General features: G+C 48.4%; 1 protein-coding gene across 1 annotated transcript in view; it reads left to right on the top strand.

Moving 5' to 3' along the window:
- LOC119444229 (hemicentin-2-like) overlaps positions 1 to 18,320 on the top strand; it is a 111,143-nt gene that overhangs the window by 85,719 nt on the left and 7,104 nt on the right. Inside the window, exons 25-27 of the mRNA XM_037708660.2 lie at positions 4,958 to 5,101; positions 5,872 to 5,997; positions 16,877 to 17,024. Coding sequence (XP_037564588.2) covers positions 4,958 to 5,101; positions 5,872 to 5,997; positions 16,877 to 17,024 — 418 coding nt within the window. The remainder of the gene's footprint in view (positions 1 to 4,957; positions 5,102 to 5,871; positions 5,998 to 16,876; positions 17,025 to 18,320) is intronic.

The following is an 18,320-nucleotide window of genomic DNA, read 5'->3' as shown; positions in this document are numbered from 1 at the left end:
GCGATCTCACAGGCGCCCCCATGTTTGATCACGTGGTGACGTGTCCATTGCTTGCCTCAGCTGCCTCCGTGTTTACAATACGGATGTGCACGACGCTGATGCAGATCAACAAACTTCTGTTTCGGTGGATATCGTAGGTGGTGACTAGGCGGACAACACAAAGCTTTGGCTACAGCGTCAGAGGATTCATTACGCCTTGCCCAAACAGCGCGAGCAGCATATACGGTGCTTGTACTAAAAGCGGGCTATACAAACAGCGTATTTCAAGCCGTCCAACTTTCCGCTTATGAATTGAATCAGTATCAGTTTATTTTGCGCTTCGTTATTTATTTGACTAACCCTTTGAACTAGCGGCTTTTCACATGTTTTTGACTCGGTAATCTTTCTCGGTGCGGTCATTATCTCATTGTTTATCTTCTGCCCAATCGCTCACAGGTGTGCTCGGTTGCAATAGATGTGCTCTTCCTGGTAGAACGCCCGCCCTGGCTGCGGGAGGCTGTGGGTTCGATTCCCACCGCCGCCGGGCACCCACTGGTTCAAAAGGGTACAAGCGTACCCCGGCCTGGCGTTCGGCTTCCTTTAGGGGTGATACGCTTGGAAAAGGAGCCTGCGGCCTGAATTCCCGTCGAAACCAACGTGAGCACGGAAAAAAGTGGTGTCTGGGCCGCTCCCATGGCGGTCATTTCCCATGTGGCGCCCCAACCACCTATTGAGGTGGGGGCACCTTCGGGTTGAGGTCAAACACGCCTTTCCAAGCGTTCAGGTCCCATAATGGCCGAGCACCAGGCCCGGAGCGCGCTTGTACCTATTTTACCGGTAGGTACCCGGCGGCCGCACTTGCCTCCCACAGCCGCGGCGGATGCTCGTCTACAAGGCCGTCTGTGGTTGGACAAGAGGCGCCCATATACAACAGCTGAAATCTCTATTGGGCCCTCTTTCGAGATGTGGACCCCCACGACAGCCGAGCACCAGGCCAGGGGACATCTCTACCCATGAGAAAAACCAGTGGGTTCCCGGCGGCACCGGGGTTTGAACTCGGTACCTACCGCATACGAGGCGGATGCTCTACCGCTAGGCCATCGCTGTGGTAATGGGACAAGTTAATGGGACACGGCCTTGTAGACGAGCATCCGCCGCGGCTGTGGGAGGCAAGTGCGGCCGCCGGGTACCTACCGGTAAAATAGGTACAAGCGCGCTCCCGGCCTGGTGCTCGGCCATTATGGGACCTGAACGCTTGGAAAGGGGTGTTTGACCTCAACCCGAAGGTGCCCCCACCTCAATAGGTGCTTGGGGCGCCACATGGGAAATGACCGCCATGGGAGCGGCCCAGACACCATTTTTTTTCGTGTTCACGTTGGTTTCGACGGGAATTCAGGGCGCAGGCTCCTTTCCCAAGCGTATCACCCCTGAAGGAAGCCGAACGCCAGGCCGGGGTACACTTGTACCCTTTGGAACCAGTGGGTGCCCGGCGGCGGTGGGAATCGAACCCACAGCCTCCCGCAGCCGAGGCGGGCGTTCTACCACTAGGCCACGGCTAATCTTTCTCGGTGCGGTCATTATCTCGTTGTTTATCTTCTGCCCAATCGCTCACAGGTGTGCTCGGTTGCAATAGATGTGCTCTTCCTGCGCACAAAGGACCGCAACGTTGATGTTCTTTACTTTGTACTAGCTTTTAGCACAGACGTATTATTGTTAGTAACTCGCTTACTCTGCGGACCGTCACCAAACGTACAGCTTGGAACAATCCTGTGCTATTGGTGTAGTCCGCCACCCATGCTTCCTCGCACTAATTCAAGAGTGGGCCCATCCGCATATTCTCGATACGTTGGCGATATAGTGGGCGTACGTTTGCGTGTGAGTTGGAGTGGATGTGTGTAGATAACGTGTGGAATACTTTCTATGCCAGGAAGTGGTGATACTCCCTTTGTCACTGTGTAACGAGCTGCACTCACTCTTGCCGGCGTTCCGGGGCGGAAGTCCTTTCTTTGGTGCTTAGTGATATGACACTGGTGTATGAGTGAATTTTCTTATCCTCGAAGAAAGCCGTGCATCGCGAAGGACTGGCAACATAGGCAGTCTTTATTTAGCAGCGGCCGCACAGATTCATCCCGTTCCTTAATATGCTAGTCACTGTTTTTCCAGCCACCTACCACACACGTCTTCCGTCTGTCGTTCCACATTTTGCAGAATGAATGGAGCACAGTGCATTTGCCAGCACAGTTGACAAGTTGCTCCCACTTTTCCGTATCGGGCGTGTCTGTTCCTAGCCTTTTTCGTGGGTCGATTCCGAAGTCAGTGCAGATTAAAACTGTGGGCCGGTCTCAGGGGCATGTGCAGCCGGCGGGGGTATGTACAGTCGGGCGGCCGCGCGCGTCCGCCGGTACTGCTGTATCTTGAAAGCCATCGGCGACGGGGCACAGTCCGCCGTGCGCCGTGTTTTGGCGGCTTAGTTCGCGTTTATGTGAGCCGCAGCATGAAGGTCAATTCACTCACTGCTACCGCCACGCTCCCTCTCATAGTGTTTTGACAGCCAGTTCCCGCGGTCATCGAATGAGATGTGTTCATGTTCACTTGCGCGCGCGTGACACCAGGCTAGTTAATGTCAAGAGAACCGCAGCGGCGGACGCGCTTTCGCGCGCTCCCTTCATTGCGTCATTCTGCCAGCGCCCGCGCGAGGAATGCTGTAATCCGTGGCCGGCGCTGCTCACCTTGGTGGGCAAGAAATAGGAACGGGGCTATTCACGCGCCAGCAACGTTGGAACGCGCCCGACGGTGCCAGACACGCCGGTTGGGTCGTGTCATTTGAGCATAGACGCCGGTTGTTCGCCACCGCGACGCGCACGCGTTACGTCGGAGTAAATTTGCGGCTTGAGGGGAGCGTTTGCCGTCTTGGTTGACTGCCCAACTTCCAGGCAGCCGCACTCTCACCGGTGTTTCATCTCCCGCAACTGCACTATAAGCAATACGCTTATACATAGATTGCTATGAGAAAATAACAGGAGTCTGAAATGACCGTATTATTTCCGCTTCTGCACTATGAGCGGTTACGCTAGAAGTGGTCTATATTATATATATTGTGAGGGTAGCGGGCCGACGCCAGGCGGCATAGTCGCAGGCACGGGACGGTAGCCAACCGTGTTGAGTAGCAGGACGCGACGGTAGGCAACCGTGTGTGGCGCGCAGGGAGAAGACGGATGGTGTGTGTGCGCGGTTGGCATGGCGGGAGTACGCGACGACGAATTGAGTGAGTGAAGTGGTGGGCGGAACAGCCGCGTGCGGTGCGGCTGAACTGAACAGAGACTCTGTGCGTGTATGCGTGCACCGAGGATTTCCCGAAATACCGTACTTGACACTATATATATATATATATATATATATATATATATATATATGTGTGTGTGTGTGTGTGTGTGTTTGTGTGTCTACAGTGAAGTCTGGTTGATACGATCTTCACGGGAACCAGAAAATAAAGCGTATCATCCAAAAATCTTATTATGCAGAATCGTATGAACAAGATTCCACTTTATATATATATATATATATATATATATATATATATAGAGAGAGAGAGAGAGAGAGAGAGAGCTATTGATAGTGGTCTGCTGCGGACCACTGTCAGTGGCACTTCGGTCCTCGAAGATGCAGCACGTGTGTCGAGTGAGCTCGTGAACACATTGCAATGTGGTGAACGTTGTTTCAATCATTGATCCGGGGCCGCAATTAAAAACGGTGCTACGAAATGCTACGGCATTTCTCTCGCATTTACCGCTAAATTGCCACTGCATTTTTTTGCTTCCCACTCTTTCTCACAGTCAACCGTCTCAGCTCGCCATGATATAGATTTTATGTTGTTTTCTTATATACGCTATCCTTCTTTCTTTCAGGAGATACTTTTTCTTTTTGCCTGTGCCATGGAAAACGCGACTGAGCGTTTGTGTGGGTGATTCTACTGCCGTTAAGGCTGTGACCTGCATACACATAATTTTTGCTCTTAGGCAAATGTATGCCCAACAGAGGGCATAGTTATGCATATTTTCTATACTAGGCCTCGATAATGTAAAGCTATATCAGACTGATTCTATTCCATTTCTACAGTCAGTGCTCCACGATTGGTCAAAACTTTTTCGGGCTACCCCCGCATCACCTCTGTTTCGCGACGTCAGGAAAATGGCGGAACCTCCCCATCTGATATGAAGTGTGCACACTGATTATGCATGATAGACCGAACAAAAGAAAAATAAGTGCTCGTATATAGGCTGGTGCATCCAAAAAAAGAAACGAAAGAACTGGCGGATGCTCAGGGAAAGACGTACACGCGCCTACTCAATTGAGGACTGCCGATAGAGCACCGCGCAGAACGTTCCGGTGTGTCAAATAGAGCGCCGCCTGCTCGTATTATCTGCCCAATGATTATTTACCGGTGTCGCCGGAACCTAGGAAGTCCCGAGTTTCACCGAACTTCGGTTTTCCTACATAGCGCCCCCATGGTTTCGCCGCAAATCTAGTTCGTATACGAGTCAAGTGATCTTCGCAAGGGGAGCAGATTGAGGAGATGCTTCGTATAACATCGATTCCCGAAGTTCGAAAGACTTGTAGGTTACTTATATTTTTATTTATTTATTTTTGCAATAGTTTGTGGCGCGGTCTTATTGCGTTGTTGTATTACAACATAAACACACTGACATTAATGCAAATAAACAAAACGGCAATTTTTGCTGCTAACTTGCTTGCAAACTTGTCTGCTGCCTTCGGCGGAAGCTACCTTCGTAAATGGGTGTGTCTGTGATATTGCACTGCCCACACTGGTGTCGTCATCAATAACAGCAACACGCATAAGCCATCCGGGAACCGGTTTTATAGGTTTCCATGGCTAATGCTTACCAAACAACACAAAGTCCAGAGCTGCGTCTGCTTTCACGAGTGCCTGAATACGGGGGCTTTTCTTCCCTCTACGCAGGCGCCCCGTCGGTAGTGAAGAGCGCGGACGCCATTGTTGTTGTGGCTGGCCAGCCGGCCATCTTGTGGTGCAACAACACTGGCGACCCCGAGCCCCAGGTCACGTGGCACAAGGGCGACCAGAAGCTGGAAGACAATGACCAAGGTGTGTGTCGGGTCAAACCAAGTCAGTGGATCTTTCCGCGCGGCCAAATCGAACGCGGCAGCGGGCGAACAGTGAGGCACGCAGGGCTGTGTGATTGGTCGGCAAGTGAGGCAATGTGATTTCTATGTGCAGTCTCATGACTGTCGCAGAAACGAAGCATAATGCATAATATGGAGGCCGTATGTCAATGACGCATTTAATTCGAGCGCATCTTCTTCTATCCTTTCAATATCGTAAGACGAAATTCGAGTGTTTCGTTTGAATGTGGCGCCCTTTGCCTGCCATTTGCGGGCTCAAGTATCTGCAGACGTTACTAGAGTGCAGCAGCGGCCCTCTCGTGCCGCCTTCCCACTTCTCACCTACATTTCTTTTCACTATAACAACGCTAACATTGAGCAGTGATTTTGTCGGGAAACATCACAACTGTTCTTTGCACTCACAGAAAAAAAAGATGACGTGCTGTAGTTTGGTAAGAGGGCACTTTGAACCTGTTTGCGTTGAGCTGCCGCGGACTGTTAAGAATTTGTAGCACTTCACTACCACCCAGTAGTGTTCCATGCACTTCATATTGTGTGCCACTGAAAGTAAAAAGAAATTACTTCAAGAGCAATTATTGTTCCTTACCGAAATACTCCTAAGTCAGAAAAAATTGCGTGCCCATCGAGTCGGCACGAAGCTAGGTGGAATCTGCCAGCGCAAGCTGCTCGAAAGACAGGACGGGGTCTCAACAAACCTTGCTGCTTTCTATCTGGCACTTTTTTCTTTTTCAGCGTTCGAAATCTTGCCTGGTGCCCTGTACATCTACAGCGCCAACGTGACTGACAGTGGCCGCTACGTGTGCACTGTCCAGAATCACGCCGGATCAAGCCAGGCAGTGAGGAACCTCGACGTTTTGGGTTGGCACATTTTCACAGAAACATACAACTACCAGCATCGTAAAAGGCAGCTTATGTGTCACTTTATTGCAAATAAGTTGTTATTGAGTGATTTTTTGCGATATGTGAAGCTACCATAAGAGAATAACTATTGCAATTAGGTCACAATGACGATCTGTATTTCATTTACTATATGTTTCGCAATCGGTTTCATCCGGACCTGCATTTTTTCAAGTATATCTTCAGTTTATTACACCTCTTTCTGTGATTCGTGTGTAGCCTTTATTGTTTTCGTATTTACTTTTCAGCTCTGGCCTAATCGTACTCTTTGTTCGCGTAGTGGGCTCGTGTGATGTCGCATCAAGGTGAAATTTTTATCGGCCTCTTCAATATCTTTCGTTCAGTTTCGTTTCAGTTGAGTTTTAGCTTGTATCTGTCACCATCATAATTTTGGCATTATAGTAGTTTCGGGTGAGAATAATGCAGTCTACACATTTCTGAAGTTACTAAAGTTGGTTACGTCTTCAAGACGCACAACCCCAAGAATGTGGTACCATGGCATTAAAAATTAACCTACGATTACGATACTCCCTAATGCGAATTTTGAGCACAGCTGTTTAGGTGTTTTGAATTCGCGATGTATTGTTACGGTGGCTAGATGGGTAGGCGTGCTGTCCGCCGGGCCTGAAGAGTAGTTGAGCGCTTCTTCGCATCATGACGACAATATTGGCGCTGCGGTCAGAGGTTTGGCGCAGGCGGAGCGCGACGTCTGCTGCTGCGGCCCAATTACATTGCAACTGCGGCATATTTACCATCGTATTTACACTGAAAACCATCTTCACAGTGGCGTCATAGATAGTTACAAATTTCTGAACGCAGGAGATGTCTGTCACTTGCAAAGGTAACGTACTTGCCTTTTCCGTCACTTGTTTGTTTCCCCGTTTGAGGTCCAAGAATAGAACAACTATTAACGCTGCTTAGTTCGGTAAACAAGTTACACTTGAGTATAGGAGGAGAAGCACAAGTTCTGCATGGACGAAATAGCTCTTCCTCGGTGAAAGGCGAAAGTTTGCTCTGCAGAACAGATATGCTATGTAGGGGCTGTATGCCAATGGCAACTCGTACAGGCTATAATGGGCATGAAAAATAATAGTTTGGCCTCGTGATGACTGTATACGCGTATATTTGAATGCACTAATTATTTAGGTAATTATTCGGTCGCACACGTAAACCAACAACACCCAGCTTTTTTTCTGCAATTATAGCTTTGAATGAAACACTGCACTGTATCACAGCGCTCACAATACATGTAGCGTATAGCGTGAGTGATTTTTTATTCTATTTGAGTACGCTCAAGAGCCAATTTAAGTTCTTGGTCGTCACAAGGAAGTGAAAGCGAGCAATATATTAGCTTGATGATGCTGTTCATAATTTCGATTTTATGCTGCTCACAACCAATGAATGACTCCTGCACGCTTGAGCGGGCGAAAGGGGGGGGGGGAAATGTCGCAGTTTCGCCCGAAAGGCGAAGCATCAATTGCAATAGCAAATTAGTAGATAGTTATAAGGGGTAGGGATAGTAGTTTTATCGGCTGCATAAACTTGATACATTCGCTTACTAACTGAATTAACAAGTGTAGTGTCAGCGCTCTCAAGCAAAGATGAATCGATAACACTCGATGACCGCAGACAACCACTGTCGCAACGTGGGTGTAGGGAAGCGCGGCCGCCGCAGCGACCGAAGGTTCGTGCGGTCTATCGCTTCAACGGCAACTGAGCGGCGTAAGCACAGCGCATACAAATGTCAGAGCCGTGTGGAGATCGCTTTCAAGATACGGTGCGCGCGACAACATCGACAGCCGGCACAGGCGCCAAGTACAAGAACGCATTTGTTGGCAGAGTAGAAGCCGCACCCCCCCCCCCTCTCTCTCTCCCTCCCGCGCTGCCTTCCCACTTTGCTCCTTTCGCGTGGGAGATTGCGTCGCCAGTTACCCTTGCGCCCGTTTGCAAGATACGCATTTGGTGCCGCAGCACAGCGTCGCCCCCCCTCCCTCCCTCCTATACCCCCACGGGCTTTCGCGCGACGGAAGTTGCGTTTGCTCTCCCCTGTGCATTCGCTCTCCGTGAAGGCACGCGTACCCGGCGCGCTTTCACTCGCACATAGGGCGCCCGGCGACAGTTTTATCGCCCTTGGACTTTATACGGAACCTCACCAATGTTACGAGATTACCTCTTTCAGTTTGCAAACTCCGGCACCATGGATGTCGCCCTTCGCTGTACCGCCGAGCGGGGGCGCGCTCGTCGCCGTTTGACGGGTTTGACGGAAGTAACGGAGGTGTCGGCGGTGTCTACGGCTTCTTGGCTGCCACGCTGGCGAAGTCACCGCAGGTGTGGTCTTGTGCCGGGTGTTTTTTGTTGCCTTCAACAAATCTAGTAACATGGCGTTCAAGCTTGTTGCGTAGTGATCGCAATCCCTGTGAGTCCCAGCGAGATCTATCGACGCAGCTCGTGCGGCGTGTGCTCCCGCTGCAACTTGTGACAAGAATGCACATTTTCTGCCGAGATTTTAACCATCGATTAGAAAGCAAAGGTGGCTGTAGCAAACAAAAAGGCGTGTCTTTTGTAACTTTGGCTTTTGAACTCTGATTCCCAATTGATGTTGCATTGTTCAAAAAGTTGACAGTCACTTTAGCATACGCCAAAGAGAATGAATGCGAAAGCGTGCGCGCTCACGAGAAATTCATTATATTACTTGACATTCTCATTCGAATGCGTTGTGAGTTTAAAAAATCTAATTAAATTCTGGTGTTTTATGTTCCAAAACCAGGATGAGGCACGCCGTAGTCGGGGACTCGGGGTTAATTTTGACCACATTTAACGTGCAATTACTTCCTATTACTTGTTCTTTCCCACCAAAGGTCATGGGTACTAGTACCTAATTAATTGTGCCTTAATGAACTTATCCCTAATTAAACCAAAGGTCGTGGGTTCGAGTGTCTTAATTCACTATACCTTGATTAAATGCGCCTTATTAACTTCGCCTTAATTAACACCAATGGTTGAGGATTCGACTCCCACCAACGGTCATGTGTCCGCGTGTCATGATTAACTATATCTTAATTACCTGTCTTAATTAACTTTGCCTTAAGTAACACCAAATGTCGTGGGTTCGAGTGCCTTAATGAACTCTATGTTAATTAAGGTAGCGTTAACTAAGGGACTCGAAACCATGACCTTTGTTGGTGGCACCATGAATTTAAGTGCTATAACACCAGACGTCGGATTTTTCGGCCCATTAGCCATCTACGGTTTTCGCCTTAATAAATTGTTTTCAATTTGACTTATGTTGTTCTCGTCGTCTTTCGCGTTTTATAGTCTTAAAAACGGCGAGCTTTCACTGAAGTATTTCGGTATCTTGCCTTTAAAAAACGTGTATCCTGGCATTGAGTGTTCTCGAACAAACGAGTGGTTCTAGGCTTTAGGTTTAAATATTTTCGGCGGCATCAGATACTTATGTTCCGTGACCCACCATAAACACGTAATCTTATATAGAACTCAATTAAAAAGAACAGGAACCCGATTAATCTTCACAGCTGAATGGATAAGAGTCCCGCATAGCATTAGCTAGATTGAGGCGTCTCAGTCACATCTCTGCCGCGTGGAATCGCTCTAGTGGCTGAAACGATACTCTAGTTGCTCAATCGAAATAACGTTTGCTCACAACCTCGGAAATAACTCGCCTTACACATAATTAACTGCATAAATTGCGTTTAACGCAGCGCGCACGCTCCGTAACAATGATGCGGCCAATGGCGTCGGAAGCGCCACCTCGCGAGTGGGAGCCGAATGGGGCCACATTTTGTCGCTGCATCCCGGCGGAGTTTGCAAACTGACAAAGTAATCTACTAACGGTGGAACCTAACGGCGACGGTCACGACGATGGGGAGGCCGACGGCAGAAATCCGCTTGAAGTGTCCATATAATTGCTATCGCAATAACATGCCAGTGGCAGGGCATCTGCCAGTAGTTTTCTTGTAAACCGCGGCTGCTGCGCTTCAAGCTGAATTTTTCGCACACAAAATAATTTTGTCGGCCGTCGTTGAGCAGGTTCATCTCTTCACTTGTCTGCAAATACTAATTGTTCATCTGTAGAACATGCGACATTTTCATTCGCACCCTTGTCGCTTGAAGCATGTGTAAGTTGGCTCGCTGTCTCTTCAGGATTATTAGAACCGCCGACATCCAGTCGGTGCCTTGATTGTTCTTTTTCTAGGAATTTTCTTCTGTATGTAAGCCGCAGGGTCGGCTAGCATCGAAGGAACAGTGTCACTTATTAGCCGCACATACGCCATCGGAATCTGCACAATCTTTGTGCCGGTCATACGCTCGATGACATGCTCCTTGAAGTGGCGCTGGCACATGACTAATGCGGTTGAAACATTTTGTCAGCACGGCGAAGAGCAAGCTCACGTCTCGGAAAGTTCTGGTCACAGTGCATCGAAACCAATGATATTTTCTACCTTGGCTGGCATGTTTGTAGCCGGACTTACAATTCAGCGCAAAGCAAATTGCGCCTTCCGGCTTCTTTTCTTCTTCGCAGGAACACTTTCACTCTGTCCCAGAGTCTCACGAGCTTGGTATTCACGTACATCAACCGCCGTCTTCACTTCGCTCATAAAACGTTTAAGGAAATTAAAGGAACTCTGAGAACTATCGTGACTGCGAGCGCAGCGCTCCGTGCCGTTAGCGTGTCAACAGACGATATAATTGACCGCTTTTGAAAATTACTCATTGCAACAAGAAACATCGTACTGTTATGTGCTCTCTCAACCTAATTTATTTATTTATTTATTTATTTATTTATTTATTTATTAATACTGTCAACCCTCATAGAGGGTCATAACAGAGAGGACAATACAATTACATGCATGAAATATGGACAATGTCAGTGTATACAAAGTTTCTTAACACTTGTCAATTCACAGTGAATAAGATGGTCACTTGAATACTGTTCAGCACACTTATGTGATTTATCAAAATACGTACAATGAACATCAAGTCGCACATATCACTTGGCACTTCAAACTAAATTGATAACTCCCGTAAATACGCCTCAGCAGCATTTTCAAAGTCGGTGACATCTTTTAGGCTAACAATAGCGTTTGGAAATTGGTTCCACAATTCTATCGCATCCGGGAAAAATTAGTATCGAAATGTATCATTGTTAGTTTGGTAGGGCTTTATGACGTAGTCGTGGTTAGTTCGCGGGGTTTTTTTTTTTGCCTGGGGCATGTAGATATTTGAGCTTATCAATCTTAAGTTGATCCTGCATTATTTGATAAAGTACCTTCAGCCTAAATTTCTTTCACGTAGCTCAAGAAGATCCAAGTTGCAACGCTGTAACATCAGCGTGACCGACTCCTTCCTTCGGCACGTCGAACAAATAAAACGTGCCGCCACTCTCTGTATCCTTTCTAACTTCCTCTTAAGCGTCACTTGATGGGGGCTCCAAACAACGGCTAGTATTCTAGTATCGTCCCAATGAAGGTGGTGTATGCAATAAGTTTTACATTACGCGATGCATGTTCTAGTTCTTTTCTCAGAAAGTATAACTTTTCATAGGCTGTCATGCAGACGTTATCTATGTGTTGGTTCCATGTCAAATTTCGTGTTATTGTTACCCCTAAATACTTGAACTGGTGCGCATTCTCCAACAAGTGTCCTGCAATGCTGTAAGAAAAGGAATGGATAGTTTTCTTTTTACTGATGTGTGTATATGTAGATTTGGGATAATTAATTTCCATTTTCCATTTCCTACACCAATCATCTAAATTCTGCAAACATTTCTGAATTTTAAGCTGGTCATCTAGTTTAGTAATTGTGGTGTAAATTAAGCAGTCGTCTGCGAAGAGCTTAACCTGAACACCCTCTTCGGCCACGCTACTGATGTCATTGATATAAAGGAGAAACAGTAGTGGTCCCAATACTGAGCCTTGGAGCACTCCTGAGAGTACAGCTAATGAATCTGATACATAGTCATCCAGTTTAACTACCTGCGTACGGTTTGTTAAATATGCTTCAATCCATTTTATTACAAATTCATTTATTCCTGCATTATGTAATTTGAAGATTAATTGGACATGAGGCACATTATCAAAACCTTTCGCAAAATCCACGCAAACCACATCAACCTGTTTTCTTATATCTACTGCACCTGCAAAGTCTTGAATTGTTTCTATTAACTGTGTAACAGTTGATAACCCGGTCCTGAAGCCATGTTGATAAGGACATAGTAAGTTGTTTTGATCTAGAAACCCGAGTATGTGTTTTGCTATTATATGTTCGAAGACTTTGCAAGTAACTGAAGTAAGTGACACTGGACGGTAATTTGTTGCCTGTCTTCGGTTACCTCCTTTAAATACAGCTATCACGAACGCGGTGCGCCAGTTTAAGCATTTTTTCAGGTTTTACTGTGAAAACCAATTATTTTAAATATAACAGGAACGCAATAACACGCTCTCCGTAGCAGACGACGCGCGCTTCGCGACAAGGCTCCGACCGCAGCGCCACTCCGGCTGTCATGATGCGGAGAAGCACTGAACTCCGCCGGTCGGCACACCTACCCATCCAGCCACCGTAGTATTGTGGCAAAGAATTTCATTCTGACCGACAGGGTCCTCTCGGCGGCGGCGCTGAGCCTCTGCTCGAGCAGCTCGTTTAGCACCAGCGGCAGACTAAGCATTTCCACCGGCTGCGTCACTCGTTGGTCAGAAAGAAAGCGTGAACACTATAGTCGGGTACAACTTAAGAAGACAGGAGAGGCCCCGCCCATATGACCGAAGCGCAGCAGCCGATTTCCTCCGCGACTAAATAAATAGTCCCGCTGACGCGACTCGCCCCGGCTTGACGCGCGGGCTGCATGCTCTCCGTCGGCGGGGACACCGGCCGTCCGGCTCATGACGCAAGTCTTTAGTGCGCGCCCATTGGTGGAGACTCGTATGCATCCGCCTTTGAGGGGGCAAATGCCGCTGGCTTCTAAAGTTGTACCCGACTATAGAACGGTTGACTCGCTTGGAGCACATTCTCTAGCGGCGGTGGCGCAGGCGAAGTAGCGCCTGCGCAGTGGGTCCGAAGCCCACGCCAGTGCTCTGTTACCATATATGGTGTCGGTGGACACGTTCGCCGCATGCCTGGTCGCCGCGGCGAAGTACGTCTCGCGTGGCACTCCGGTTTCCTCCTCCCCCTTTCGCCATACTCTGCTTCCTCCTCATGCTTCCGCTGCACCCTCCTTCTCCGCTTTCCTCCTCGCGCCCTCTCCGCCCTCGCCATCTTTCATGCCCCGTTGCGCACCGCGTTCGCTCGGTAACGCCGAGAGACGCAGACGCTCGACGCAGCAACGGGCGCCTGAGGGCTGCGCTCTAAAAAAGAATAACATGAATAATGAAGGGAGTGATTGGCTTTTCTCTGTAAAATGTAGTGTTCCGATAGCGTTGAAAACAGCTAGGGCCCATATCAACAACGTAGTTCGTGTGCCGCCGTGGAATGTGAGAGTAGGCGCCACTCAGCCGACATCTATGTTATTAGTGATGCAAATGGCAATCAATGAAAAACAGTTCTTGCGACCCAAATATTGGTGAATTGCGCCCCAGAGCCGTTCTTTCTTAAATGCCAATATTGTAAAGGCTTTTGTGACCATATTTAGAAGAAACTACCGCATTTACTGCATTGCGGCTTGCTCTGTAGCTTTAGGACATATTTATTTCCTAGACGCAGGAAAATAACTTCGAATTTTTACTGTTTGGATAATTTGTTCTTGAAGATTGCCAGATATCGCAAGCTTCTTTTGTAAACAGCCCAGCAACTACACGCTCAAGGAAGCTAAATTTTGCATTCCACCGCCACTTTAAGCTTAGGTTAAATTGAACATTCTCCTACCTAAATTACTTCCACTTCACTTCTGAGTGATATGTATCATTACAGAGTACCGCTTTCGTGAAGGCACTCCTGTGTTTTACGTGACGTTTGACGTGGGGCATGTTTGTAGCAACCTCAAAAATATTTTATTTTTTTCTTTCTTGAAATGCTTGCCGCTAATAATAACTTATGCATGAAATTCAAGCGGGTGATTCAATCCTTTTAATGAAAAACGTAGCATGACTGACTTCACAATACTCAAATATTTAGATACTCTATAATTATAATGACTCGTCATAAAATGCACAATGAGTCATTCTACCACCTTGACTTGCTTTCAGTGGAGGCTCAAGCACCCTTGCATAAAATTTTGTATGTTTCAAACATGTCTCAAACACTCGTTTTGCCCCCGTGTTTTATTTATGCCGTTGCTGTATTGCACGGTTTCACAGTTTTAGTATTGTAACAAGATATTGAGCTGATGGCATAGTTTTACAAACTGTTTATTTCTCACCGTTGCGTAAGTTGGTTGAATCATGCACACATATAATTGGTGTCGTCCGGTGTGATAATTCGTCGTGTTTTTCTATGTATCTATTTTTTAACTGTATACTTGTCAGGATGGGTCTAAGCCCACTCGTCTCAAGGCCAACTCGTCACCTCTTATTCCCTTTACCCCTTTCTCCAGCACAAGGTAGCCAGCCGGTACTTACACTGGCTAACATCCCTGTCCGTCCCTCTCTTTTTTTCTCCGTTCCGTCGTAGTTAAACTTGCCGGGAAGGCCAACTTATCGTAGGGCATGTCGTACGAGGATTTCTCGTACCAACAGACAGTTCGTCAAACGGAAAACTGGACTTCACTGAGTTTATCAAGTGTGACAAGCAATTTGGTTAGCCTGCCACACACCAGAACGGCCCACACATGGGTCCGCTCCACGCTTGCGGCGCCTAGCCATGAACATGAACTTCAGTATAACGTGCAAATGGAAATTTTACAATAAAACAAATTCGCAGCAAGGACGGGCCATTCTTCATTGGCTGGGGCCGCTAAAGCGGCACCTACCTAACCCTCTGCCTGCGCTGCGCACCGGGTCGCTCCGCTCCTCTTGGCAGGAACCATCCGTGTGAGACGTGCTGCTGAAGCATAGTAAAAAGGAACACGTACTGCAAAAGTCAAAGAGGGAAATGATATAATCATGCAGCAATATTTCAAAGAAAAAGTTACAATGACGTTTTACTTGGTGAACGCGGGTGATGCGCAAGCGTATGGGTGCTATAGCACACACGGAACTGTCGGTCCTCGGTGCGCCTAGACGCCTACACTCTGTCCGCATCCGAGATCGCTTTCAAGATGGGCTGGTCGCGCCATACGCAGCAACACCAGGAGTAGAATGTCGCCCCCCCCCCCGCCCCCCAGTGCCTTGCGTGCGACATAAGACGGCGCGCTTGCTCCTCGTTTTCTTGTCTCGCGCGCGAGAGATTGCGCCGCCATCGTCGGCTCACCATCGCACGCTTTCATTCGCATATGCGGCGTACGGCGCCCGGGCACGATGTTATCAAGAGGCGAACCCGGTATGTCCTTAGCACACACACAACCCGCAGCAACTGCCTGAGGAGGTCAAACCAGCGTAATTCGGCCCACCATCCTCCTCCGCGGCGTATCGCCTCCTTTCTTCTTGCCCGCTTCGCTCAACGCCACCTAAACTTTGCTCTGGGTGGCGTTGATTTGCCGCGCGCTCTGCGCGCTCCTTTGTCCTTTCCCCGGCGCGCCATTCTCTTCTCCGCCTGCAGGTGCATTCCTCCTGCGGCGCTCGCTTCCCTCGCGGTGACAAACATAATTTGGCTGATTTGATAGGTGGGGCATGTACACTTGCGAGTGAAAGTACTCCAATTACATCAGTTCTCGTCCCTTCACGATTTGTGGTGCGTGCGCTCAACTTTATATGTGCCCCACCCTTCCTGCATAGACAAGAGTAGGAAACAACAAAGAAGAAAGAAAGTAGCTCCCATTTCTAACACCAGATCCCCATACCCGCTCCCAATGCCGCTATACGCTCAGCGCTTTCGTTCGCAAGGTCGCGATGAAACGAAATCCATGTGGCGAAAAGGCATCCTCCGCGAGAATTCCTATCTCGTGAAGGCATCGAACCAGATTTCTCGATCGATGGCATTGAGAGCAGCTTCCCTATGACAATCTTTTTCGTTGACTAGTGGGATCGTGAAAAGTGGGCTCGTTCCCTGTCAGGATCACTGGATTATCAACAGTCTCTTCTTCGGTACACTACACTCGTGCACCACACGAAGCGCCCGTTCGTCTCGCGGGCGTCGGTTCAACTCTTCGGCCCGGCGCGCGTCTCAGCTCTCGTTCCTCTCTCTCGGACGCGGGGTGTAACCTGAGACATGTATGCAGGCGCCAGAGCTGCTCCGACTGCGTGGTTGTGCGGCGCGTTTCCTGGAGATCCTCTATTTTCTCTCTTATGCTGTTCTTGCGGCCTGGGCCGCGATTTTCTAGCGATTCCTTCTCCGATGATGTTCCTTTTCGCACTTTTCGCGCATTGTCAGTGGTCAGAGCGACGCCCAATCCGCGTTATCAAAGCGATCAGCCGGCCGTGAACGGTGGATGATAAGAGTGGCATAGAATCGAGCGGAAGGCATCGCTACAAAATCGCGGCCCCGGCCACTGTCAACAACATAATCGTCTGTTGTATGCTTGAAGCTATAGGAAAACTGATTGCATCATCTTGTAATGTGCTTCCGGTATACTCTTGGTGATGGAGACAGCTGAGCTAGTGTTTGCTGTTTCTTTTTTTGTGCCATCCAGGTGGTGCTATGCGAGTGTGATAAAGCTTTTCCATGTGCTGAAACCGAAGAAAAGCTAAACAACCCTGCAATTAAAATTATACAGATTATGCACGCTGTACAATCATGATGGTATACTTTTGTCCAAAGGCACAGCAATCAGAATTTAAAAATGCTGTTCTTTCAGATCCTCCAGTGATCACGATATTCTATCCGGAGCAAAAGGTAGTGGTCGTTGGCGATGAAATTTCGCTCATCTGTCAAGCGGAAGGGCACCCCAAGCCAGCGATTTACTGGGAGCACAACGACGTTCTCATCAGTGATCGAAATACCAGGTGAGCGGAGAAGTTGATGTCTATAAGTACCTCCTACTTAGACCCTGCCTGATTTTCTTTCCGTGCTCTGCTTTGGTTTAGTCATGCTAAACGCTTAACGCTTAGTAGTGTGCAAAACGCTTAGTAATGTGCCTGTGAACGGCCAGTTTTCGATGTCAATGACGGAGAAGATACCTGCACCCGTATCGATGAACGAACGTGCGACACCTTTATCGCTTGGGTAATCAAAAAGCAGAATTATACTTTCTCGTGGTCGTGTGGACTTGAATATTCTGGCTGGGATCATTGAGAACAAACTCTTTAATAAAAAAATCGGGCAGCACTCACCTACGATTACTATCCAACCTTGCGAACAGCCGACACGCGTCATGCATGAGGAGTGCCGGGCTCCCCTCTCGCGCTTCCCTCGGGACCCGCTGTGCGTTGTGACGGCGCCGCCGTCACAATCCGCGCATGCCCAGTGGCACATGCGCACAGCGACCCGCGTTGTCGCCAAAGAGATCCACCGAAGAGCGGCACGTACCCACTGTGTCACACGCCCACTGTCACATATTCCCGGATCGGCCCAAGTTTTTTGGTGGCATAGCTATAGAGAGCCGGAAGGAAAACTGGTCTGACAGTTCCAAGAATGCTGTTCACATTCGAAACAATGCCACTGCCCGCTGTGTCTCCGCTCTCCGAAACACGCAGTGCGCGAGTGAGGTGAAGTCATCGCTTGCCCCGACTACACCGGCCGCGCCCTGCAGCTGGAGTCCGCTCAAGTGCTATTGCTCTGCTAACGGGCATGTGACGCTAATTCAAAAATAAAAGTTCCTTGATTCTCCCTAAAATGTTAATTTCCTTTATCTAAGTACTGATATCGTCAATAGCGAACCACTTCTCACTGCTAGGACAGTCATCGCGTCTTTAGCCGAAGTATACACACTGCAAGTGATATTTTCAAGCTATTCGTAGCGTAGCCTCCCTCGGAGGTTATGACTGCGATGTTACGCCATTAGAATGGCTCTTACCTTCGTCGCCTTTTTTAGGAAGGTTACTCGAGAGACCGTAGAATTAAAAAGAAAATTATGTCCAAACAGTGTTTTAATTTATTTATACCCTACTAACAGTAAGCCATATACATCACCATGTCCATGGATTAAATATATCAAACTGCAGGACACGACCCCCGAATGAGTCATGAGCCCTTTTCTGGGGTTCACGGTAGAGCACTGCACGGGCTCGGGCTTACTCGAAAGCCCGAGCCCGGCCTGGCCCGTGGGCCGGGCCGGGCCGGGTAGAGCAGTTTTTTCACGG

This window comes from Dermacentor silvarum, chromosome 1 (genome assembly GCF_013339745.2).
Source record: "Dermacentor silvarum isolate Dsil-2018 chromosome 1, BIME_Dsil_1.4, whole genome shotgun sequence".
Classification (NCBI taxonomy): Eukaryota; Metazoa; Arthropoda; class Arachnida; order Ixodida; family Ixodidae; genus Dermacentor; species Dermacentor silvarum.
Note: the sequence above shows the minus strand (reverse complement) of the source record. Positions and strands in the feature narration are given on the sequence as shown.